The following is a 25,186-nucleotide window of genomic DNA, read 5'->3' on the forward strand; positions in this document are numbered from 1 at the left end:
GCTTTACTCTGTATCTAACCCCGTGCTGTACCTGTCCTGGGAGTGTTTGATGGGGACAGTGTAGAGGGAGCTTTACTCTGTATCTAACCCCGTGCTGTACCTGTCCTGGGAGTGTTTGATGGGGACAGTGTAGAGGGAGCTTTACTCTGTGTCTAACCCCGTGCTGTACCTGTCCTGGGAATGTTTGATGGGGACAGTGTAGAGGAAGCTTTACTCTGTATCTGACCCCGTGCTGTACCTGTCCTGGGAGTGTTTGATGGGGACAGTGTAGAGGGAGCTTTACCCTGTATCTAACCCCGTGCTGTACCTGTCCTGCGAGTGTTTGATGGGGACAGTGTAGAGGGAGCTTTACTCTGTATCTAACCCCGTGCTGTACCTGTCCTGGGAGTGTTTGATGGGGACAGTGTAGAGGGAGCTTTACCCTGTATCTAACCCCGTGCTGTACCTGTCCTGCGAGTGTTTGATGGGGACAGTGTAGAGGGAGCTTTACTCTGTATCTAACCCCGTGCTGTACCTGTCCTGGGAGTGTTTGATGGGGACAGTGTAGAGGGAGCTTTACTCTGTGTCTAACCCCGTGCTGTACCTGTCCTGGGAGTGTTTGACGGGGACAGTGTAGAGGGAGCTTTACTGTGTATCTAATCCCGTGCTGAAACTGTCCTGGGAATGGTTATTATTTTGGTTGATTTCGTGAATTTGAATATCTTAGGCATCTCAGGGCTGAAAACCGCTCATTCTTCTGATAATCTTTAAATATGAAACTCAGAACTATTTATTTCCTTCAATGACTTCCAGGTGCTGATGTGGAGAAAGCTGGAGGTGGGACACTGGAATTTAAGTTCCCTTCATATGTTCAGCATATTATGGGGTGAGTAGGGAGCAAACGCTGTTGAAAGACTTGTTTTCTATCGCACCTATCTCAGGGTCCCCCATGTGTTTTACCTTTTAAAATGTGGTCACTGTTGTGACGTAGTTAACAGGGCAGTCAGTTTTCACTCAGCAAGACCCCACAGACAGGACTGTGATGATCAGATTACCTGTTTGAGCAATGTTGGTCCTTTTGTCCTCACGTCTCTGGGCTGAACCTTCTCGCTCACACACTAGCGGACTGCACACGGCGTCAGGGCTGAAATGACAAATGATTTAAGGTCGCGTTTCGATACAAACTGACTGGTTTTGGGCGATTACTTCAGGGGATGGGTTTGACTGGTGCATTGGCCGAGCAGGAAGCAGCCCATCCAATTCACCCGGTGGCCTTCCCGCCTGCCCCCATTCTGCCCGTGAGTTTCTGTGGGGGGCCCAGGGACCAAGCGGCTCGCCTGACCTCCTCTCAGTCGAGTGACCATCGCCACACTCCCCCCCTCCCCCCCTCTCCCCCACTCCTGGCCTCCCCTTCTGTCCTTGCTGGGAGACCCCTGTCATCACCTGGTTCTGGGGCTCCATGTAGTTCCAGGTAGTGCCCATCGCTCCCAGGTGCTGGACACGAGGGAGGAAGAGTTCACATTGGGATAGTTGAACTTTGATGGATCAAATTGTTTTGTCTCATTCTTAAATTCCTTAAGTTGTATTCAGATGACTTTGGGGCTATTAATAGGCATGTGAACATCAGCATGTAATCGGTATCAGAGAATGAAAGCTTGTTTTGATCCTCAATCAGATGGCTTCTGCCCAAGGCGAGCATTTTTTTCACAATGTCTAAACATACACACTCTCTTGGAACAGCTCACATTTTTCACAGTTTGTCTGAGAATCCATCTGTTGTTCTTTAATTTTGTGGGAAGTGAAGCTGTTTCCAAAAGCAGGGGAGTGATTTCAGCAGAGGCCACAGACTTCAGGCGATGGGTAACATGAGGAAACACACAGCAAGTTGTCGTGATCTGGAAGGAGCTGTCGCAAGGCCGGTGGGAGCAGATTCAATTGGAACGCTCAACAAGCAATTGGAAAAGCATTTGAAGGCAACAGAATTACACAGTCAAGGGGAAAGAGCAGGAGGATTATGAAAAATTGGACGGTTCTTTCAAAGAGCAGGCACATGCCTCAAAGGTCAACTGGCCTTTGATATGCTGTATAATTCTCTCAGCTATAAAAGCTCATTGTTGTTCTTTCATATGTTTCTTTTCTCCCCTTGGAGAATAGTTTGAAGTGACAGTCGGACATGCCATTAACAGGGTGGAGTTCTTCTTGTTTTGGAATCTTCACACTCCTCCTGCAGAGAGTGTGGTGAGGTGGAAGCATTCACAGGCTAATCAACAGTCTGACAGGTTGCCATGTGAACACTCCTTCTGTGGCCCTGACCATCTCTACATCATCTCGAGTCCTGTACGGAGGGAGGACTTTTGTACTCCCCTAAACCCATGATACTAGGTCAGACATCCAGGACAAACCAGCCCCATTTGATTGCTCCCCCTTCCCCACACATTCAAACCCTCCACCACCGACGAACAGGGGCAGCCGTGTGTACCATCTACAAGATGCACTGCAGGAACTCACCAAGGTTCCTTAGACACCACGGTAGCACAGTGCTTAGAACAGTTGCTTCACAGCTCGAGGGTCCCAGGTTCGATTCCCGGCTTGAATCACTGTCTGTGAGGAGTGCGGAGTCTGCACGTTCTCCCCGCGTCTGCGTGGGTTTCCTCCAGGTGCTCCGGTTTCCTACCACAGTCCAAAGACGTGCAGGTTAGGTGGATTGACAATGCTAAATTGCCCTTAGTGTGGTTTGGTGGGGTACGGGGATAGGATGGAGGTGTGCGGAGAGGGTGGAGGTGTGGACTTAGGTAGGGTGCTTTTTCCAAGGGCGGGTGCAGACTCGATGGGCCGAATGGCCTCCTTCTCCAGTGTAAATTCTGTAAACACCTTCCAAACCCACAACCACTACCATCTAGAAGGACAAGAGCAGCAGATACCTGGGAACCCCACCACCTGGAGGTTCCCCTCCAAGGCACTCACCACCCTGACTGGGAAATATATCACTGTTCTTTCACTGTCGCTGGGGCAACATCCTGGAACTCCCTCCCTAACAGCACATTGGGTGTACCTACACCTCAGGGAATGCAGTGGTTCAAGGAGGCAGCTCACCCCCACCTTCTCAAGGCCAACAAGGGGAGGTGGTGGCGTAGTGTCGTATTTTCACTCGACTAATAATGCAGAGACCCAAAAGACTTACTCTGGGGTCCCAGGTTTGAATCCTGCCATAGCAGATGGTGAAATATGAATTCAATAAAAATCTGAATTCAAAGTGTAATGATGACCACAAAACCATTGTCGATTGTCGGAAAACCCCATCTGGTTCACTAATGCCCTTTAGGGAAGGAAATCCGCCAGCCTTGCCCGGTCTGGTCTCCATGTGGCTTGAGACGCACAGCAATGTGGTTGACTGTTAACTGCCCACTCAAGGGGCAATTAGGAATGGGCACAGCCTGCGTTGACAGTGCAGCACTCCCTCATAGCCACAGAATCCCAGGGAAACCGGGCGCTAATGGAAATTGAATTCAAATCCTATAATGAACAGAGTAGGAATTGAACTAATTTCCTCTGGATTGCCAGTGTACTGACATGAGCACAACACCGGGGACTCTTTGCACCCTGTTACCACCCGGTTTCTGGGTTCCTGTGGCCATTAGCACCCGGTTTCCCTGGGTTTCTGTGGCCGTTAGCACCCGGTTTCCCTGGGATTCTGTGGCCATTAGCACCCAATTTCCCTGGGATTCTGTGGCCATTAGCACCCGGTTTCCCTGGGATTCTGTGGCCATTAGCACCCGGTTTCCCTGGGATTCTGTGGCCATTAGCACCCGGTTTCCCTGGGTTTCTGTGGCCGTTAGCACCCGGTTTCCCTGGGGCTCTGTGGCCATTAGCACCCGGTTTCCCTGGGATTCTGTGGCTATGACTCATCTTTCATTCTCACCCCACAGTATAAATATTTCCCACTTTCTCTGTCTGTTAGCTTTGACAAAGAGGCATCGGACTCGAAACGTTAGCTCTTTTCTCTCCCTACAGATGCTGTCAGACCTGTTGAGATTTTCCAGCATTTTCTCTTTGGGAATGGAGATTTAGAGACCCAGGTAGATTAATTATTATTGGGTGAGGCTATCAAGGGATCGGGAACAAAGGTGAATATATGGAAATGATCAGCCGTGATCGAATTGAATGGAGATATAGACTCACTGGACTGAATGGTCTCTTCCTGTTCCAACGTCCCCCCCCCCACCATCTCGTGCATCCTTCTGTTGACACCCACTTGAGAATCTCCCAGTGTCCTCGCAGAGGCTGGAGCTGTAACCAACCTTCTCTTCCTCCTCTGCAGTGACATTTTCTCTCTGGGGTTTGGGCCATTTCGTTGGGTTTGCACCTCAGCCGACCCTTCTGACCTCGCCGAGACGGACACCATCGCCACATCGGTGCTGGAGGACATTGCGAATGAAGAAGGTAAAGGAAAAACTGACTTGTTTCCAACTCTCTGTATCCATGATTGGTGGCTTCTTTTGGGGTTCTGCCCTCTTTCTGCTTCCCTTGACTATCAGTTCCCCATTGGGGTCTCCTCCATCCCAGAAGTTTCCTGCAGTTTATTTTCAGCGAAAAAACAAAGTCATCCCAGGCACTGCCCCTAGTTTTGACCCACCAACCCTCCCTGACTACTGCCTCGCTGGACCCCTAATGGGCAGGATTGGGATGCCACTTGAACCCAGCTCCCTCACTCCATCCCTTCCTGCCAATCCCTGAAATGTGCTTCTTTCCCTCCGCCGTTATATTTTCGCCTTATCTGCCGATTCAGCTCCTTTCTGTTTGTGGGATCCTGCTTTGCCAACATAACGAAGGTGACCTCACTTCAATAGTGCCAATAGTGGCTCAGTGGGTAACACTCACACTTCTGAGTCACAGGGTGGTTGGTGCATGTCCAACAACAGGAATCTACCCTCCCAGCTCAGGAGATCAAAACTTTAACTTTTTGTTTTGAGACGTGGATGAACAGAGTCACAGGTCTGCCGATTATCTTTTAACAAATGAATAAAACCTTTATTACACAAGAAAATATTAACTATGATACACTACACCTTCACCCCAGCTATACCTTTACGGATTTATATAGTTTTATAAGGCTATCAGAAGTTACCAAATTGTATACTCTAATGTTCTCAGTAAGTCCACAGTCCGTGTAAATCAATGGGTGAAATGTGGTCAGACACACCCCACTCTGAAAGCAAGTGACAGATGCCACCCATTCCACATCTGTGAATTTCTGCCCCTCTGTTGCCCTGCCTATACTGGCAGCTTCTGTGGAGAGCTTCATGCTTCTCAGTTACCTGATTCAAACTGAATTCAAATGCTTCTGCGTTTCAGTGTCAGCTCCGGTGGCTAAGCAACAGCTTAGTTTTTTTTAAAGTCAATCATTGCCTTTCTGACATAAATCTTAAGAAAAGGAAGGCAATGTTTAAAGTAAAACTAAAACTTGTAGACTCATAGGCACCTGTGTTTCACATGAGGCGAAACAAAAGTTTTAGCCCCTTCTCAGCACACAAACACAGAAACAGGAATTAAGCTCAGTGGAAAACTTATACCTTTTTCCAACACACACAATACAAATCTAAATTATTAAACAATCCCTGTTTCCTAACAAACGCAATACTACTAAGGCACAGTCACAGCCATGTGTACTATCTACAAGATGCACTGCAGCAACTTAGAGAGTCAGTACTGAGGAAGTGCCGCACTACAGAGGGTCAGTACTGAGGGAGTGCCGCACTGTCAGAGGGTCAGTACTGAGGGAGTGCCGGACTGTCAGAGGGTCAGTACTGAGGGAGTGCTGCACTGTCAGAGGGTCAGTACAGAGGGAGTGCTGCACTGTTAGAGGGTCAGTACTGAGGGAGTGCCGCACTGTCAGAGGGTCAGTACTGAGGGAGTGCTGCACTGTCAGAGGGTCAGTACAGAGGGAGTGCTGCACTGTTAGAGGGTCAGTACTGAGGGAGTGCCGCACTGTCAGAGGGTCAGTACTGAGGGAGTGCTGCACTGTCAAAGGGTCAGTACTGAGGGAGTGCTGCACTGTCAGAGGGTCAGTACTGAGGGAGTGCCGCACTGTCAGAGGGTCAGTACTGAGGGAGTGCTGCACTGTCAGAGGGTCAGTACTAAGGGAGTGTCGCACTGTCAGAGGGTCAGTACTGAGGGAGTGCTGCACTGTCAGAGGGTCAGTACTGAGGGAGCGCTGCACTGTCAGAGGGTCAGTACTAAGGGAGTGTCGCACTGTCAGAGGGTCAGTACTGAGGGAGTGCCGCACTGTCAGAGGGTCAGTACTGAGGGAGTGCTGCACTGTCAGAGGGTCAGTACTGAGGGAGCGCTGCACTGTCAGAGGGTCAGTACTAAGGGAGTGTCGCACTGTCAGAGGGTCAGTGCTGAGGGAGTGCTGCACTGTCAGAGGGTCAGTACTGAGGGAGCGCTGCACTGTCAGAGGGTCAGTACCGAGGGAGTGCCGCACTGTCAGAGGGTCAGTACTGAGGGAGTGCTGCACTGTCAGAGGGTCAGTGCTGAGGGAGTGCCGCACTGTCAGAGGGTCAGTGCTGAGGGAGTGCCGCACTGTCAGAGGGTCAGTACTGAGGGAGTGCCGCACTGTCCGAGGGTCAGTGCTGAGGGAGTGCCGCACTGTCAGAGGGTCAGTACTGAGGGAGTGCCGCACTGTCAGAGGGTCAGTACTGAGGGAGTGCTGCACTGTCAGAGGGTGAGTACTGAGGGAGTGCTGCACTGTCAGAGGGTCAGTACTGAGGGAGTGCTGCACTGTCAGAGGGTCAGTACTGAAGGAGTGCTGCACTGTCAGACGGTCAGTGCTGAGGGAGTGCCGCACTGTCAGAGGGTCAGTACTGAGGGAGTGCCGCACTGTCAGAGGGTCAGTACTGAGGGAGTGCTGCACTGTCAGAGGGTCAGTACTGAGGGAGCGCTGCACTGTCAGAGGGTCAGTACTGAGGGAGTGTCGCACTGTCAGAGGGTCAGTGCTGAGGGAGTGCTGCACTGTCAGAGGGTCAGTACTGAGGGAGCGCTGCACTGTCAGAGGGTCAGTACCGAGGGAGTGCCGCACTGTCAGAGGGTCAGTACTGAGGGAGTGCTGCACTGTCAGAGGGTCAGTACTGAGGGAGTGCCGCACTGTCAGAGGGTCAGTGCTGAGGGAGTGCCGCACTGTCAGAGGGTCAGTACTGAGGGAGTGCCGCACTGTCAGAGGGTCAGTGCTGAGGGAGTGCCGCACTGTCAGAGGGTCAGTACTGAGGGAGTGCCGCACTGTCAGAGGGTCAGTACTGAGGGAGTGCTGCACTGTCAGAGGGTGAGTACTGAGGGAGTGCTGCACTGTCAGAGGGTCAGCACTGAGGGACTGCTGCACTGTCAGAGGGTCAGTACTGAGGGAGTGCTGCACTGTCAGAGGGTCAGTACTGAGGGAGTGCCGCACTGTCAGAGGGTCAGTACTGAGGGAGTGCTGCACTGTCAGAGGGTCATTACTGAGGGAGTGCTGCACTGTCAGAGGGTCAGTACTGGGGGAGTGCCGCACTGTCAGAGCGCCAGTGCTGAGGGAGTGCCGCACTGTCAGAGGGTCAGTACTGAGGGAGTGCTGCACTGTCAGAGGGTCAGTACTGAGGGAGTGCTGCACTGTCAGAGGGTCAGTACTGAGGGAGTGCCGCACTGTCAGAGAGTCAGTACTGAGGGAGTGCTGCACTGTCAGAGGGTCAGTACTGAGGGAGTGCTGCACTGTCAGAGGGTCAGTACTGATGGAGTGCTGCACTGTCAGAGGGTCAGTAATGAGGGAGTGCCGCACTGTCAGAGGGTCAGTACTGAGGGAGTGCTGCAATGTCAGAGGGTCAGTACTGAGGGAGTGCTGCACTGTCAGAGGGTCAGTACTGAGGGAGTGCTGCACTGTCAGAGGGTCAGTACTGAAGGAGTGCTGCACTGTCAGACGGTCAGTGCTGAGGGAGTGCCGCACTGTCAGAGGGTCAGTACTGAGGGAGTGCCGCACTGTCAGAGGGTCAGTACTGAGGGAGTGCTGCACTGTCAGAGGGTCAGTACGGAGGGAGTGTCGCACTGTCAGAGGGTCAGTACTGAGGGAGTGCTGCACTGTCAGAGGGTCAGTACTGAGGGAGTGCTGCACTGTCAGAGGGTCAGTACTGAGGGAGCGCTGCACTGTCAGAGGGTCAGTACTGAGGGAGTGCCGCACTGTCAGAGGGTCAGTACTGAGGGAGTGCTGCACTGTCAGAGGGTCAGTACTGAGGGAGTGCCGCACTGTCAGAGGGTCAGTGCTGAGGGAGTGCCGCACTGTCAGAGGGTCAGTACTGAGGGAGTGCCGCACTGTCAGAGGGTCAGTGCTGAGGGAGTGCCGCACTGTCAGAGGGTCAGTACTGAGGGAGTGCCGCACTGTCAGAGGGTCAGTACTGAGGGAGTGCTGCACTGTCAGAGGGTGAGTACTGAGGGAGTGCTGCACTGTCAGAGGGTCAGTACTGAGGGAGTGCTGCACTGTCAAAGGGTCAGTACTGAGGGAGTGCTGCACTGTCAGAGGGTCAGTACTGAGGGAGTGCCGCACTGTCAGAGGGTCAGTACTGAGGGAGTGCTGCACTGTCAGAGGGTCAGTACTAAGGGAGTGTCGCACTGTCAGAGGGTCAGTACTGAGGGAGTGCTGCACTGTCAGAGGGTCAGTACTGAGGGAGCGCTGCACTGTCAGAGGGTCAGTACTAAGGGAGTGTCGCACTGTCAGAGGGTCAGTACTGAGGGAGTGCCGCACTGTCAGAGGGTCAGTACTGAGGGAGTGCTGCACTGTCAGAGGGTCAGTACTGAGGGAGCGCTGCACTGTCAGAGGGTCAGTACTAAGGGAGTGTCGCACTGTCAGAGGGTCAGTGCTGAGGGAGTGCTGCACTGTCAGAGGGTCAGTACTGAGGGAGCGCTGCACTGTCAGAGGGTCAGTACCGAGGGAGTGCCGCACTGTCAGAGGGTCAGTACTGAGGGAGTGCTGCACTGTCAGAGGGTCAGTGCTGAGGGAGTGCCGCACTGTCAGAGGGTCAGTGCTGAGGGAGTGCCGCACTGTCAGAGGGTCAGTACTGAGGGAGTGCCGCACTGTCCGAGGGTCAGTGCTGAGGGAGTGCCGCACTGTCAGAGGGTCAGTACTGAGGGAGTGCCGCACTGTCAGAGGGTCAGTACTGAGGGAGTGCTGCACTGTCAGAGGGTGAGTACTGAGGGAGTGCTGCACTGTCAGAGGGTCAGTACTGAGGGAGTGCTGCACTGTCAGAGGGTCAGTACTGAAGGAGTGCTGCACTGTCAGACGGTCAGTGCTGAGGGAGTGCCGCACTGTCAGAGGGTCAGTACTGAGGGAGTGCCGCACTGTCAGAGGGTCAGTACTGAGGGAGTGCTGCACTGTCAGAGGGTCAGTACTGAGGGAGCGCTGCACTGTCAGAGGGTCAGTACTGAGGGAGTGTCGCACTGTCAGAGGGTCAGTGCTGAGGGAGTGCTGCACTGTCAGAGGGTCAGTACTGAGGGAGCGCTGCACTGTCAGAGGGTCAGTACCGAGGGAGTGCCGCACTGTCAGAGGGTCAGTACTGAGGGAGTGCTGCACTGTCAGAGGGTCAGTACTGAGGGAGTGCCGCACTGTCAGAGGGTCAGTGCTGAGGGAGTGCCGCACTGTCAGAGGGTCAGTACTGAGGGAGTGCCGCACTGTCAGAGGGTCAGTGCTGAGGGAGTGCCGCACTGTCAGAGGGTCAGTACTGAGGGAGTGCCGCACTGTCAGAGGGTCAGTACTGAGGGAGTGCTGCACTGTCAGAGGGTGAGTACTGAGGGAGTGCTGCACTGTCAGAGGGTCAGCACTGAGGGACTGCTGCACTGTCAGAGGGTCAGTACTGAGGGAGTGCTGCACTGTCAGAGGGTCAGTACTGAGGGAGTGCCGCACTGTCAGAGGGTCAGTACTGAGGGAGTGCTGCACTGTCAGAGGGTCATTACTGAGGGAGTGCTGCACTGTCAGAGGGTCAGTACTGGGGGAGTGCCGCACTGTCAGAGCGCCAGTGCTGAGGGAGTGCCGCACTGTCAGAGGGTCAGTACTGAGGGAGTGCTGCACTGTCAGAGGGTCAGTACTGAGGGAGTGCTGCACTGTCAGAGGGTCAGTACTGAGGGAGTGCCGCACTGTCAGAGAGTCAGTACTGAGGGAGTGCTGCACTGTCAGAGGGTCAGTACTGAGGGAGTGCTGCACTGTCAGAGGGTCAGTACTGATGGAGTGCTGCACTGTCAGAGGGTCAGTAATGAGGGAGTGCCGCACTGTCAGAGGGTCAGTACTGAGGGAGTGCTGCAATGTCAGAGGGTCAGTACTGAGGGAGTGCTGCACTGTCAGAGGGTCAGTACTGAGGGAGTGCTGCACTGTCAGAGGGTCAGTACTGAAGGAGTGCTGCACTGTCAGACGGTCAGTGCTGAGGGAGTGCCGCACTGTCAGAGGGTCAGTACTGAGGGAGTGCCGCACTGTCAGAGGGTCAGTACTGAGGGAGTGCTGCACTGTCAGAGGGTCAGTACGGAGGGAGTGTCGCACTGTCAGAGGGTCAGTACTGAGGGAGTGCTGCACTGTCAGAGGGTCAGTACTGAGGGAGTGCTGCACTGTCAGAGGGTCAGTACTGAGGGAGCGCTGCACTGTCAGAGGGTCAGTACTGAGGGAGTGCCGCACTGTCAGAGGGTCAGTACTGAGGGAGTGCTGCACTGTCAGAGGGTCAGTACTGAGGGAGTGCCGCACTGTCAGAGGGTCAGTGCTGAGGGAGTGCCGCACTGTCAGAGGGTCAGTACTGAGGGAGTGCCGCACTGTCAGAGGGTCAGTGCTGAGGGAGTGCCGCACTGTCAGAGGGTCAGTACTGAGGGAGTGCCGCACTGTCAGAGGGTCAGTACTGAGGGAGTGCTGCACTGTCAGAGGGTGAGTACTGAGGGAGTGCTGCACTGTCAGAGGGTCAGCACTGAGGGACTGCTGCACTGTCAGAGGGTCAGTACTGAGGGAGTGCTGCACTGTCAGAGGGTCAGTACTGAGGGAGTGCCGCACTGTCAGAGGGTCAGTACTGAGGGAGTGCTGCACTGTCAGAGGGTCAGTCCTGAGGGAGTGCTGCACTGTCAGAGGGTCAGTACTGAGGGAGTGCCGCACTGTCAGAGGGCCAGTGCTGAGGGAGTGCCGCACTGTCAGAGGGTCAGTACTGAGGGAGTGCTGCACTGTCAGAGGGTCAGTACTGAGGGAGTGCTGCACTGTCAGAAGGTCAGTACTGAGGGAGTGCCGCACTGTCAGAGAGTCAGTACTGAGGGAGTGCTGCACTGTCAGAGGGTCAGTACTGAGGGAGTGCTGCACTGTCAGAGGGTCAGTACTGAAGGAGTGCTGCACTGTCAGACGGTCAGTGCTGAGGGAGTGCCGCACTGTCAGAGGGTCAGTACTGAGGGAGTGCCGCACTGTCAGAGGGTCAGTACTGAGGGAGTGCTGCACTGTCAGAGGGTCAGTACGGAGGGAGTGTCGCACTGTCAGAGGGTCAGTACTGAGGGAGTGCTGCACTGTCAGAGGGTCAGTACTGAGGGAGTGCTGCACTGTCAGAGGGTCAGTACTGAGGGAGCGCTGCACTGTCAGAGGGTCAGTACTGAGGGAGTGCCGCACTGTCAGAGGGTCAGTACTGAGGGAGTGCTGCACTGTCAGAGGGTCAGTACTGAGGGAGTGCCGCACTGTCAGAGGGTCAGTGCTGAGGGAGTGCCGCACTGTCAGAGGGTCAGTACTGAGGGAGTGCCGCACTGTCAGAGGGTCAGTGCTGAGGGAGTGCCGCACTGTCAGAGGGTCAGTACTGAGGGAGTGCCGCACTGTCAGAGGGTCAGTACTGAGGGAGTGCTGCACTGTCAGAGGGTGAGTACTGAGGGAGTGCTGCACTGTCAGAGGGTCAGCACTGAGGGACTGCTGCACTGTCAGAGGGTCAGTACTGAGGGAGTGCTGCACTGTCAGAGGGTCAGTACTGAGGGAGTGCCGCACTGTCAGAGGGTCAGTACTGAGGGAGTGCTGCACTGTCAGAGGGTCAGTCCTGAGGGAGTGCTGCACTGTCAGAGGGTCAGTACTGAGGGAGTGCCGCACTGTCAGAGGGCCAGTGCTGAGGGAGTGCCGCACTGTCAGAGGGTCAGTACTGAGGGAGTGCTGCACTGTCAGAGGGTCAGTACTGAGGGAGTGCTGCACTGTCAGAAGGTCAGTACTGAGGGAGTGCCGCACTGTCAGAGAGTCAGTACTGAGGGAGTGCTGCACTGTCAGAGGGTCAGTACTGAGGGAGTGCTGCACTGTCAGAGGGTCAGTACTGATGGAGTGCTGCACTGTCAGAGGGACAGTAATGAGGGAGTGCTGCAATGTCAGAGGGTCAGTACTGAGGGAGTGCTGCACTGTCAGAGGGTCAGTACTGAGGGAGTGCTGCACTGTCAGAGGGTCAGTACTGAAGGAGTGCTGCACTGTCAGACGGTCAGTGCTGAGGGAGTGCCGCACTGTCAGAGGGTCAGTACTGAGGGAGTGCCATACTGTCAGAGGGTCAGTACTGAGGGAGTGCTGCACTGTCAGAGGGTCAGTACGGAGGGAGTGTCGCACTGTCAGAGGGTCAGTACTGAGGGAGTGCCGCACTGTCAGAGGGTCAGTACTGAGGGAGTGCTGCACTGTCAGAGGGTCAGTACTGAGGGAGCGCTGCACTGTCAGAGGGTCAGTACTAAGGGAGTGTCGCATTGTCAGAGGGTCAGTACTGAGGGAGTGCTGCACTGTCAGAGGGTCAGTACTGAGGGAGCGCTGTACTGTCAGAGGGTCAGTACCGAGGGAGTGCCGCACTATCAGAGGGTCAGTACTGAGGGAGTGCTGCACTGTCAGAGGGTCAGTACTGAGGGAGTGCCGCACTGTCAGAGGGTCAGTACTGAGATGTGCTGCACTGTCAGAGGGTCAGTACTGAGGGAGTGCCGCACTGTCAGAGGGTCAGTGCTGAGGGAGTGCCGCACTGTCAGAGGGTCAGTACTGAGGGAGTGCTGCACTGTCAGAGGGTCAGTACTGAGGGAGTGCTGCACTGTCAGAGGGTGAGTACTGAGGGAGTGTTGCACTGTCAGAGGGTCAGCACTGAGGGACTGCTGCACTGTCAGAGGGTCAGTACTGAGGGAGTGCTGCACCGTCAGAGGGTCAGTACTGAGGGAGTGCCGCACTGTCAGAGGGTCAGTACCGAGCGAGTGCTGCACTGTCAGAGGGTCAGTGCTGAGGGAGTGCTGCACTGTCAGAGGGTCAGTACTGAGGGAGTGCCGCACTGTCAGAGGGCCAGTGCTGAGGGAGTGCCGCACTGTCAGAGGGTCAGTACTGAGGGAGTGCCGCACTGTCAGAGGGTCAGTGCTGAGGGAGTGCTGCACTGTCAGAGGGTCAGTACTGAGGGAGTGCTTCACTGTCAGAGGGTCAGCACTGAGGGACTGCTGCACTGTCAGAGGGTCAGTACTGAGGGAGTGCTGCACTGTCAGAGGGTCAGTACTGAGGGAGTGCCGCACTGTCAGAGGGTCAGTACTGAGGGAGTGCTGCACTGTCAGAGGGTCAGTACTGAGGGAGTGCTGCACTGTCAGAGGGTCAGTACTGATGGAGTGCTGCACTGTCAGAGCGACAGTACTGAGGGAGTGCTGCACTGTCAGAGGGTCAGTACTGATGGAGTGCTGCACTGTCAGAGCGACAGTACTGAGGGAGTGCTGCACTGTCAGAGGGTCAGTACTGAAGGAGTGCTGCACTGTCAGACGGTCAGTGCTGAGGGAGTGCCGCACTGTCAGAGGGTCAGTACTGAGGGAGTGCCGCACTGTCAGAGGGTCAGTACTGAGGGAGTGCTGCACTGTCAGAGGGTCAGTACTGAGGGACTGCCGCACTGTCAGAGGGTCAGTACTGAGGGAGTGCTGCACTGTCAGAGGGTCAGTACTGAGGGAGCGCTGCACTGTCAGAGGGTCAGTACAAAGGGAGTGTCGCACTGTCAGAGGGTCAGTACTGAGGGAGTGCTGCACTGTCAGAGGGTCAGTACTGAGGGAGTGCTGCACTGTCAGAGGGTCAGTACTGATGGAGGGCTGCACTGTCAGAGCGACAGTACTGAGGGAGTGCCGCACTGTCAGAGGGTCAGTACTGAGGGAGTGCTGCAATATCAGAGGGTCAGTACTGAGGGAGTGCTGCACTGTCAGAGGGTCAGTACTGAGGGAGTGCTGCACTGTCAGAGGGTCAGTACTGAAGGAGTGCTGCACTGTCAGACGGTCAGTGCTGAGGGAGTGCCGCACTGTCAGAGGGTCAGTACTGAGGGAGTGCCGCACTGTCAGAGGGTCAGTACTGAGGGAGTGCTGCACTGTCAGAGGTTCAGTACTGAGGGACTGCCACACTGTCAGAGGGTCAGTACTGAGGGAGTGCTGCACTGTCAGAGGGTCAGTACTGAGGGAGTGCTGCACTGTCAGAGGGTCAGTACTGAGGGAGCGCTGCACTGTCAGAGGGTCAGTACTGAGGGAGTGCTGCACTGTCAGAGGGTCAGTACTGAGGGAGTGCTGCACTGTCAGAGGGTCAGTACTGAGGGAATGCTGAACTGTCAGAGGGTCAGTACTGAGGGAGTGCCGCACTGTCAGAGGGTCAGTACTGAGGGAGCGCTGCACTGTCAGAGGGTCAGTACTAAGGGAGTGTCGCACTGTCAGAGGGTCAGTACTGAGGGAGTGCCGCACTGTCAGAGGGTCAGTACTGAGGGAGTGCTGCACTATCAGAGGGTCAGTACTGAGGGAGCACTGCACTGTCAGAGGGTCAGTACTAAGGGACTGTCACACTGTCAGAGGGTCAGTACTGAGGGAGCGCTGCACTGTCAGAGGGTCAGTACTGAGGGAGCGCTGCACTGTCAGAGGGTCAGTACCGAGGGAGTGCCGCACTGTCAGAGGGTCAGTACTGAGGGAGTGCTGCCCTGTCAGAGGGTCAGTACTGAGGGAGTGCTGCACTGTCAGAGGGTCAGTACTGAGGGAGTGCTGCACTGTCAGAGGGTCAGTACTGAGGGAGTGCTGCACTGTCAGAGGGTCAGTACTGAGGGAGTGCTGCACTGTCAGAGGGTCAGTACTGAGGGAGTGCTGCACTGTCAGAGGGTCAGTACTGAGGGAGTGCTGCACTGTCAGAGGGTCAGTACTGAGGGAGTGCTGCACTGTCAGAGGGTCAGTACTGAGGGAGTGCCGCACTGTCAGAGGGTCAGTACTGAGGGAGTGCCGCACTGTCAGAGGGTCAGTACTGAGGGAGTGCCGCACTGTCAGAGGGTCAGTACTGAGGGAGTGCTGCACTGTCAGAGGGTCAGTATTGAGGGAGTGCCGCACTGTCAGAGGGTCAGTACTGAGGGAGTGCTGCACTGTCAGAGGGTCAGTACTGAGGGAGTGAGGTCACAGCAAGCGAGAGAATTCCCATCAGCATTCCAGCATGTTTTCCGCGGATGAATATTTAATGAGTCTGCAGCGAATGGGACGGTGTGAAAATGCTTTCTTGCTGCCAACGAAAATCCTGGGGCGGGATTCTCCGACCCCCCATCGGGTCGGAGAATCACCGGGGGGCAGTGTGAATATCGCCCCCGCCGGCTGCTGAATTCTCCGGTGCGGGGGAGTTGGCGGGGGCGGGAATTGCGCCACGCCGGTCGCCGGCCGCTGGTAGCGGCCGCCCCGGCGATTTTCCGGCCCACGCTGGGCCGAGTGGCCGCCTATTCTTTGCCAGTCCCGCCGGCGTAAATTAGAGTATGTCCTTATCGGCGGGACCTGGCGACGCGGGTGGTATCCGGGATTCTTGGGGGGGGGGGCGCGAGCTGCTTTGGCCCCGAGAGGTGCCCCCACAGTGTCCTGGCCCGCGATCGGGGCCCACCGATCCGCGGGCGGGCCTGTGCCGTGGGGGCACTCTATTCCTCCGCCATGGCCGATGGGGAGGCGAACCCTCCCGTGCATGCGCCAACCCGCGCCGGCTGGCGGAGGCCCTTCAGCGCGGTGCCAAGCCCTTTCCCCGCCGGCCGGCACGGCGCAAACCACTCCGGGGCCGGCCCAGCCCCTGAAGGTCGGGAGGATTCCGCACCTTTGGTGCGGCTCAACGCCGGAGTGGTTCCCGCCACTCTGGTCTGTAGTTCCTCAATTGTTCGCAAACCTCCACCCCATTCCTGATGCCGGTTTGGCGACGCCACGGGAGAAAGAGAGAGACGGGGAACTCTCGGCCGGTTAGTTTAACATCAATTAATAGCACGATGCTGGAGTCAATAATCAAAGAGGAAATAGCCAATCATTTATAAAGCTAAATATAATCAAACCTAGTCAACATGGTTTTATGAAAGGTAAATCATGTTTGGCAAGTTTGCTCGAATTCTTTGAGGTTGCAACAGGGAGAGTAGATGGAGGGGAACCTGTGGACGTCAGGCCGGATTTTTCAGCCCGCCTGTCCCCATTTAGTTGGAATAAATGGGTTGTTTTCAGAGTGGAAAGATGTAACTAGTGCAGTACCGCAGGGATCAGATCTTGGCTCGCAATTGTTCACTATTTACATTAATGACCTGGAGGAAGGAATAGAATGAAAAGTTTCCAAATTTGCCAATGATATGAAAATAGGTGGAAGGGCATTTTGTGATGATAATATTGTTATTCTTCAACACCCTGGGGGTTACCATTGATCAGAAACTGAACTGGACCCAGCCACATTTATACTGTGGCTACCAGAGCAGGTCAGAGGCTGGGAATCCTACGTCGAATAACTCATCTCCCGACCCCCCTAAAGCCTGTCCACCATCTACAAGCCACAAGTCAGGAGTGTGATGGAATACTCTCCACTTGCCTGGATGAGCGCAGCTCCAACAACCCTCGAGAAGCTCGACACCATCCAGGACAAAGCAGCCCCGCTTGATTGCTTCCCCTTCCACAAGCATTCAAACCCTCCACCACCGACACACAGTGACAGCCGCGTGTACCATCTACAAGATGCACTGCAGTAACTCACCAAGGCTCCTCGGACAGCACCTTCCAAACCCACGACCACCACCATCTAGAAGGACAAGAGCAGCAGATACCTGGGAGCCCCACCACCTGGGGCTTCCCCTCCAAGTCACTCACCACCCCGACTGGGAAATATATCGGCCGCTCCTTCACTGTCGCTGGGGCAACAGCCTGGAACTCCCTCCCTAACAGCACAGTGGGTGTACCTACACCTCAGGGACTGCTGCGGCTCAAGAAGGCAGCTCACCCCCACCTTCTGAAGGGCAACTAGGGATGGGCAATAAATGCTAGCGGGACGTCCACATCCCGTAAATGAATTTAAAAATATATAGATATACTGGGTGACTGGACAAAATCCTGCCAAATGGAGTTTAATGTGGGGAAGTGCGAGGTCACGCATTTCAGTAGGAGGAATCAAAAGGCAGATTACCTAAATGCAGAGAGACTGCAGGTGAGTGAGGTACAGAGGGATCTGGGTGTTCGAGTGCATGAATCATAAAAAGCTAGCAGGCAGGTTCAACAAGTAGTCAAGGTGGCAAACGGCATTTTGGCCCTTATTGCAAAGGGATTGGGGTTTAAAAATCGGGAGGTTTTGTTGCAATTGTACAGGGTGTTGGTGAGGTCTCACCGGGAATACTGCGTACAGTTTTGGTCCCCTTATCTAAAAGAGGATATAGTGACATTGGAGGCAGTTCCGAAGGAGATTCACCAGGATAATCCCTGGGATGAGAGGGTTGTCCTATCAAGAGGGACTATATAGCCTGGGTCTGTATTCCTTGGAGTTTAGAAGAGTGAGGGGTGACCTTATTCGGACATATAAGACCCTGAGGAGGCCTCACAGGGTAGAGGGTGAGATGTTTTTACTGGTGAGAGAGTCTCGAACAAGGGGACATAGCCACAGGATAAAGGGCCGGTCATTTAAAACTGAGATGCGTAGAAACCCCTTCCCGCAGAGGGTGGTGAATCTCTGGAACTCTCTGCCCCGGAGGGTGGTGGAGGCCGGATCATTAGAAGTATTTAACATGGAAGTGGATAAATATCCGATAGATGGAGGGGCTCTGGGGAAATGGCAGAGAAAAGGAGCTGAGTCCGGCACAGGTCAGCCATGATCGTACTGGATGGCGGGTCAGGCTCGAAGGGCCTGGGGCCTACTCCTGCTTCCATTCCTTGTGTTCTTCGCAAGATGGTCAAGATCAGACGGCCTGAATGGCGAATGGCTTCCGCAAATTTGAGGATTGTGGAGGCAGTGGGTGTGTGTGTGTAGGGGGGGGGGGGGCAGTGTTTGGGGGGAGTGAGGAATTCCAGGGTCCCTGGACTTCACGAAAGAGAGAGGAGAAACCCACAGGAGTGAATAAAGAAATAGGGAAACTAATTCAGTTGAAACCTCCTGGGACGATTTACGACACTCTTTGTAATTTTATGAAAACGTTGGCCTCTTTTACTGGCAGAGTTAATACATTTCCACATCCCTCCTGCTTGTAAACTCAATCAAATGTCAAAAGGTTGGATTTAAAAGCTGAAAGGTTACATGTGAACGGCAATTGCTCCTAATCACATTCAGGATTTGCTCCCGACCTCCATTCCTCTCCCTCATTTCCTGTCCAGTAGAATTGCAAAGTTAAAATTCAAACAGACTTGTTAATCCACTCAGCCCCCAGACTGCAGGCTCTCAATGAGACACATTTGTCACCCACTCTGTGAAGCCTCATTTAATCCTTGGACATTAGGGAGTCAGAAATATCTTTTGTTTGAGTCGGTTTAATCCCAGTTCCAGATGTTAACATCAACGAAGTGACAAAGTTGGTATGTTTTACCCACAGCTGAAGACAATTTGACCCCAATCAGCACCACAGACACATTGAGGTGACTTTACTTTTTAAATTTGCAAAGAGCCAAGTAGAAGGGTCAAAACAATTGAAATCAATCAGGTAGAAGAGATTAGGAGAACCAGCCTTGGCTATTGAAGTTTTGAATTCATTCTCAGGTTGTCAGTGAGCAGTTATTCTTCAAACCAAGCTGTGGTAGTCACCACTGATGTATATATTGTATATAGAGGATGTTGGTGTAGGTGCTTTACGGTAAGGCTCCTGTAGTTCCCTGCCTGCTGGCTCCGCCCAGTAGGCGGAGTATAAATATGTGTGCTCCTCGTACAGCAGCCATTTCGCCAGCTGCTGTAGGAGGCCACACATCTCAGTGTAATAAAGCCTCGATTACATCCAACTCTCGTCTCTGTGTAATTGATCATCCATCACAAGCCCCATCAAACACTCCCAGGACAGGTACAGCACGGGGTTAGATACAGAGTAAAGCTCCCTCTACACTGTCCCCATCAAACACTCCCAGGGCAGATACAGCACGGGGTTAGATACAGAGCAAAGCTCCCTCTACACTGTCCCCATCAAACACTCCCAGGGCAGGTACAGCACGGGGTTAGATACTGAGTAAAGCTCCCTCTACACTGTCCCCATCAAACACTCCCAGGACAGGTACATCACGGGGTTAGATACTGAGTAAAGCTCCCTCTACACTGTCCCCATCAAACACTCCCAGGACAGGTACAGCAGGTGGTTAGATACAGAGTAAAGCTCCATCTACACTGTCCCCATCAAACACTCCCAGGACAGGTACAGCACGGGGTTAGATACAGAGTAAAGCTCCCCCCACACTGTCCCCATCAAACACTCCCAGGACAGGTATAGCACGGGGTTAGATACAGAGTAAAGCTCCCTCTACACTGTCCCCATCAAACACTCCCAGGACAGGTACAGCAGGTGGTTAGATACAGAGTAAAGCTCCATCTACACTGTCTCCATCAAACACTCCCAGGACATGTACAGCACGGGGTTAGATACAGAGTAAAGCTCCCTCTATACTGTCCCCATCAAACACTCCCAGGACAGGTACAGCACGGGGTTAGACACAGAGTACAGCTCCCTCTACACTGTCCCCATCAAACACTCCCAGGACAGGTACAGCACGGGGTTAGACACAGAGTACAGCTCCCTCTACACTGTCCCCATCAAACCCTCCCAGGACAGGTACAGCACGGGGTTAGACACAGAGTACAGCTCCCTCTACACTGTCCCCATCAAACACTCCCAGGGCAGATACAGCACGGGGTTAGATACTGAGTAAAGCTCCCTCTACACTGTCCCCATCAAATACTCCCAGGACAGGTACAGCAGGTGGTTAGATACAGAGTAAAGCTCCATCTACACTGTCCCCATCAAACACTCCCAGGACAGGTACAGCACGGGGTTAGATACAGAGTAAAGCTCCCTCTACACTGACCCCATCAAACACTCCCAGGACAGGTACAGCACGGGGTTAGAGACAGAGTAAAGCTCCCTCTGCACTGTCCCCATCAAACACTCCCAGGACAGGTACAGCACGGGGTGAGGTACAGAGCAAAGCTCCCTCTACACTGTTCCCATTAAACACTCCCAGGACAGGTACAGCACGGGGTTAGATACAGATAAAGCTCACTCTACACTGTCCCCATCAAACACTCCCAGGGCAGATACAGCACGGGGTTAGATACAGAGTAAAGCTCCCTCTATACTGACCCCATCAAACACTCCCAGGACAGGTACAGCACGGGGTTAGATACAGAGTAAAGCTCCCTCCACACTGTCCCCATCAAACACTCCCAGGACAGGTACAGCACGGGGTTAGATACAGAGTAAAGCTCCCTCTACACTGTCCCCATCAAACACTCCCAGGACAGGTACAGCACGGGGTGAGATACAGAGTAAAGCTCCCTCCACACTGTCCCCATCAAACACTCCCAGGACAGGTACAGCACGGGGTTAGGTACAGAGTAAAGCTCCCTCTACACTGTCCCCATCAAACACTCCCAGGACAGGTACAGCACGGGGTTAGATACAGAGTAAAGCTCCCTCTACACTGTCCCCATCAAACACTCCCAGGACAGGTACAGCACGGGGTTAGAAACAGAGTAAAGCTCCCTCTACACTGTCCCCATCAAACACTCCCAGGGCAGGTACAGCACGGGGTTAGATATAGAGTAAAGCTCCCTCTACACTGTCCCCATCAAACACTCCTAGGACAGGTACAGCACGGCGTTAGATTCAGAGTTAAGCTCCCTCTACACTGTCCCCATCAAACACTCCCAGGACAGGCACAGCACAGGGTTAGATATAGAGTAAAGCTCCCTCTACACTGTCCCCATCAAACACTTCCAGGGCAGGTACAGCACGGGGTTAGATACAGAGTAAAGCTCCCTCTACACTGTCCCCATCAAACACTCCCAGGACAGGCACAGCACAGGGTTAGATACAGAGTAAAGCTCCCTCTACACTGTCCCCATCAAACACTCCCAGGACAGGTCCAGCACGGGGTTAGATACAGAGTAAAGCTCCCTCGACACTGTCCCCATCAAACACTCCCAGGACAGGTACAGCACGGGGTTAGATACAGAGTAAAGCTCCCTCTACAGTGTCACCTTCAAACACTCCCAGGACAGGTTAAATTGGAACAGTGAAGATCTCTCGATGGCTGGGATGTCCATATTACATTAACTTCCACTTGGGATGGTGAGATACTGGATTGGGATGAGGAATTCTGAACTGGACGGATGTAATATTGGTCGCTTGACCCATCACCCAGGAGAATCCTCCTGCATTTTGTGTGGATCCCATTGTAACAGTGATGTGTCTGTGTTCTACGTTTCAGAGACCAGCAGTTTTGTGAAGCAACAATATTCAGACAACATCCACTGGATCAGGGAGGCCGCAAAGCACAACATGGTTTGTATAGTCTGAAATTATCCTTCTCCTCTCCAGCGCTGTCAATTGCAGCTGGATCATCCCCATTGGAATTAGTCCTGCTTCCCCCACGCCCCACACCCACTGCACGCTCCCACACCACCCCCCCCGCCCTCCCTGTCTGTGACATGTCTGTGTGGAGTCTGCACGTTCTCCCCGTGTCTGCGTGGGTTTCCTCCGGGTGCTCCGGTTTCCTCCCACAAGTCCCGAAAGACGTGCTGTTAAGTGGATTGGACATTCTGAATTCTCCCTCTGTGTACCCGAACAGGCGCCGGAATGTGGCAACTAGGGGCTTTTCACAGTAACTTCATTGCAGTGTTAATGTGAGCCTACTTGTGACAATAAAGATTATTATTCTAACTATCTGGAAGGGGCCAGGGTCGGACCTCCCCCCTCCCATCCCCCCGCCAAAGGCCGCCACCCGACCCTTACACGCCGAGGTCCCGCCAGCCCAGAGCAGGTTAGAACGGCGCCGGCGGGACTCGGTTCTTTTCTTACGGCCGCTCGGCCCATCCGGGCTGGAGAATTGGCGGGCCGGCTGCGTAGGGCGGCCCGCGACTGGCGCCGCGCCAACCACGCTGGTGCCGCGCCAACCACGCTGGCGCCGCGCCAACCACGCTGGCGCCGCGCCAACCACGCTGGCGCCGCGCCAACCACGCTGGTGCCGTGCCAACCATGCCGGCTCCGCGCCAACCACGCCGGCTCCGCGCCAACCACGCTGGCGCCGTGCCAACCACGCCGGCGCCGCACCAACCACGCCGGCGCCGCACCAACCATGCCGGCACCGCGCCAACCACGCTGGCGCCGCGCCAACCACGCTGGCGCCGCGCCAACCACGCCGGCGCCGCACCAACCACGCCGGTGCCGTGCCAACCATGCCAGCGCCGCGCCAACCACGCCGGTGCCGTGCCAACCACGCCGGTGCCGTGCCAACCATGCCAGCGCCGCGCCAACCACGCCGGTGCCGCGCCAACCACGCCGGCGCCGCGCCAACCACGCCGGCGCCACACCAACCATGCCGGCACCGCGCCAACCACGCTGGCGCCGCGGCCCAGGCCTGGGAGAATCCCGCCCAAAGTGTTTCACCCTCGCCTGGAGCTACTGTGTGTTTGTGGACACTGCATTTCAGGAAGGATGTGAGGGGATTAGGGTAGGTGCTCAACAGGATTGACGAGGATGGTTGCTGGGGGGACGAACATCGGTTATCTGGCAGGGACAGAATCCTTTGGCTTCGGACTGGCCTGAGATTTCGTGCTTTGCGTTTTCAGGTGGTTGGGTCCCAAGCTCGCATTTTGTACTCAGACCAGAACGGACGAGTGAAGATAGCGGTGGCGATAAACCGAGCTATTGCTGCGGGCAAGATCAAGGTAAAAGCAACAACAACTTGTATTTGTGTAGCACCTGTAATGAATCAACCATCCCCCAAGGGCATTAACAGCAACGTTTCACACCAACCGCAAAAGGAGATATTGGTCAAAAAGGAAGGTTTTAAGGAGTGTCTTGCAAGAGGAAAGCAGGATAAAGAGGACCAGAGATTTCAGCGAGGAAAGTCCAGAGCTTAGTGCCCAGGTAGCTGGGGGCACGACCATCACTGGCGCAGTGTTTAAAACCAGCGATACTGAAGAGGCCAGAATTAGAGGAGCACAGCGATTTTTGGGGGGTTGTGAGGCTGAAGGAGATTACAGAGATAGAGAGAGAGGAGGGATTTGAAAACAGGGATGAGAATTGGAAGACTGAGGTGTTGCTTAACCAGATCAGCTTTATCCTAGATGTCAGCTTGATGTTGTTCCATGGGCTTTTGTGAGTTGGGGGAGCTGGTGGCATCGTGGTAATGTCACTGGGCTAGTAATCTAGAGGCTAATGTTTTGGAGGCATGGGTTCAATCCCAACCAGGATAGTTGCTATTACATCTGGAATTCATAGAATTTACAGTGCAGAAAGAGGCCATTCAGCCCATCGAGTCCGCACCAGCTCTTGGAAAGAGCACCCTACCCAAGGTCAACACCTCCACCCTATCCCCATAACCCAGTAACCCCACCCAACACTAAGGGCAATTTTGGACACGAAGGGCAATTTATCACGGCCAATCCACCTAACCTGCACATCTTTGGACTGTGGGAGGAAACCGGAGCGCCCGGAGGAAACCCACGCAGACACGGGGAGGATGTGCAAACTCCGCACAGACAGTGACCCAAGCCGGGAATCGAACCTGGGACCCTGGAGCTGTGAAGCAATTGTGCTAGCCACAATGCTACCGTGCTGCCCTAGTTGAATTGAAAAGCGAGGGTCATGGTGACCATGAAACCATTGCCCATTGTAGTAAAAACCCATCTGGTTCACCAAAGTCCTTTAGCGAAGGAAATCTGCCGTCCTTACCCGGTCTGGCCGACATGTGACTCCAGACCCACAGCAATGTGGGTGACTCTTAACTGACCCCTGAAATGGCCGAGCGAGCCTCTCAGTTCCAGGGCAATTAGAGACGGGCACCAAATGTTGGCCTCTCCAGCAATGCCCACCACCCCTGAAAGAATAATAACACTGGTGGCAGCTCCTTGTCCTATTCACACATCAAGCGATGATTCACCATGATTCTGAGACAGCAGAATTTGCTGACCACTTTCAGCCGGGGATTGTTTAATGTGATTGGAGACAGAGATATTGCATTTTGTCCCGTGACCACAACTTTTCAGAGAAGTCAGGGAGAGGCAATCCTTGAGTCTGTAGCTGTGTTTCTGTGTGGGGGACTGGCACAGTATTCTCAGTATCGAGGAGTACTTTGATCAGGACGCAGTGTATCATTATCTTCACTTTCAGCCTTGGTAGGTTGTGGACATTTCCGTCTGACCTTGTGTGCAAGCGTCACGGGGAATGCAAAAATCAGGAGCGTGGAGGCGAAGGTGCCAAAGAAAGTGGGGTGGGTGGAGGTACCACCCTGTGTCCCCCATTCTTCACTCTGAAACTGTTGGAACTGGTGCCACCAAACTGTACCTTGTAGGTGAGACAGAGGAGCTTTGGAGGGCAGGCAATTCCCCAAATCCTGTTTGAGTCCTGCCCTGCTGACAGTGTTGGATGCTTTAGGGAGATTTACAAAAGTAAGGTGAAGAGAGATACCAGGGTGGGGATTGTCCGACCCCCCGCCGCCGGGCCGGAGAATCGCCGGGGGGCGGCGTGAATCCCGCCCCGCTGCCAGCTGCCGGATTCTCCGGCGCCGGTTTTTCGGCGGGGGTGGGAATCACGGCGCACCGGTCGGGGACCGTTGGCAGCGAACCCCCTGCCAATTCTCCAGCCCGCGATGGGCCGAGTGGCCGCCTGTTTTCGGCAGATCCCGCCGGCGTAAAACACACCAGGTCCGTACCGGCGGGACCTGGCTCTGCGGGCGGCCTGCGGAGTCCTTGGGGGGGGTGGCGCGAGGGGATCTGGCTCCGGGGGGGGGGGGGGGGGGGGGTTGCCCACGG

At 54.6% G+C, this 25,186-nt stretch overlaps 1 protein-coding gene across 3 annotated transcripts in view; it reads left to right on the forward strand.

Moving 5' to 3' along the window:
• The window catches only part of uroc1 (urocanate hydratase 1), a 247,599-nt gene that overhangs the window by 205,316 nt on the left and 17,097 nt on the right, over positions 1-25,186 (forward strand). For all 3 annotated transcript variants that reach the window (XM_072473093.1, XM_072473094.1, XM_072473095.1), the window contains 4 exons: positions 793-865; positions 4,298-4,419; positions 21,640-21,713; positions 23,000-23,098. In XM_072473093.1, coding sequence (XP_072329194.1) covers positions 793-865; positions 4,298-4,419; positions 21,640-21,713; positions 23,000-23,098 — 368 coding nt within the window. The remainder of the gene's footprint in view (positions 1-792; positions 866-4,297; positions 4,420-21,639; positions 21,714-22,999; positions 23,099-25,186) is intronic.

Source organism: Scyliorhinus torazame, chromosome 13, assembly GCF_047496885.1.
Source record: "Scyliorhinus torazame isolate Kashiwa2021f chromosome 13, sScyTor2.1, whole genome shotgun sequence".
Lineage (NCBI taxonomy): Eukaryota > Metazoa > Chordata > Chondrichthyes > Carcharhiniformes > Scyliorhinidae > Scyliorhinus > Scyliorhinus torazame.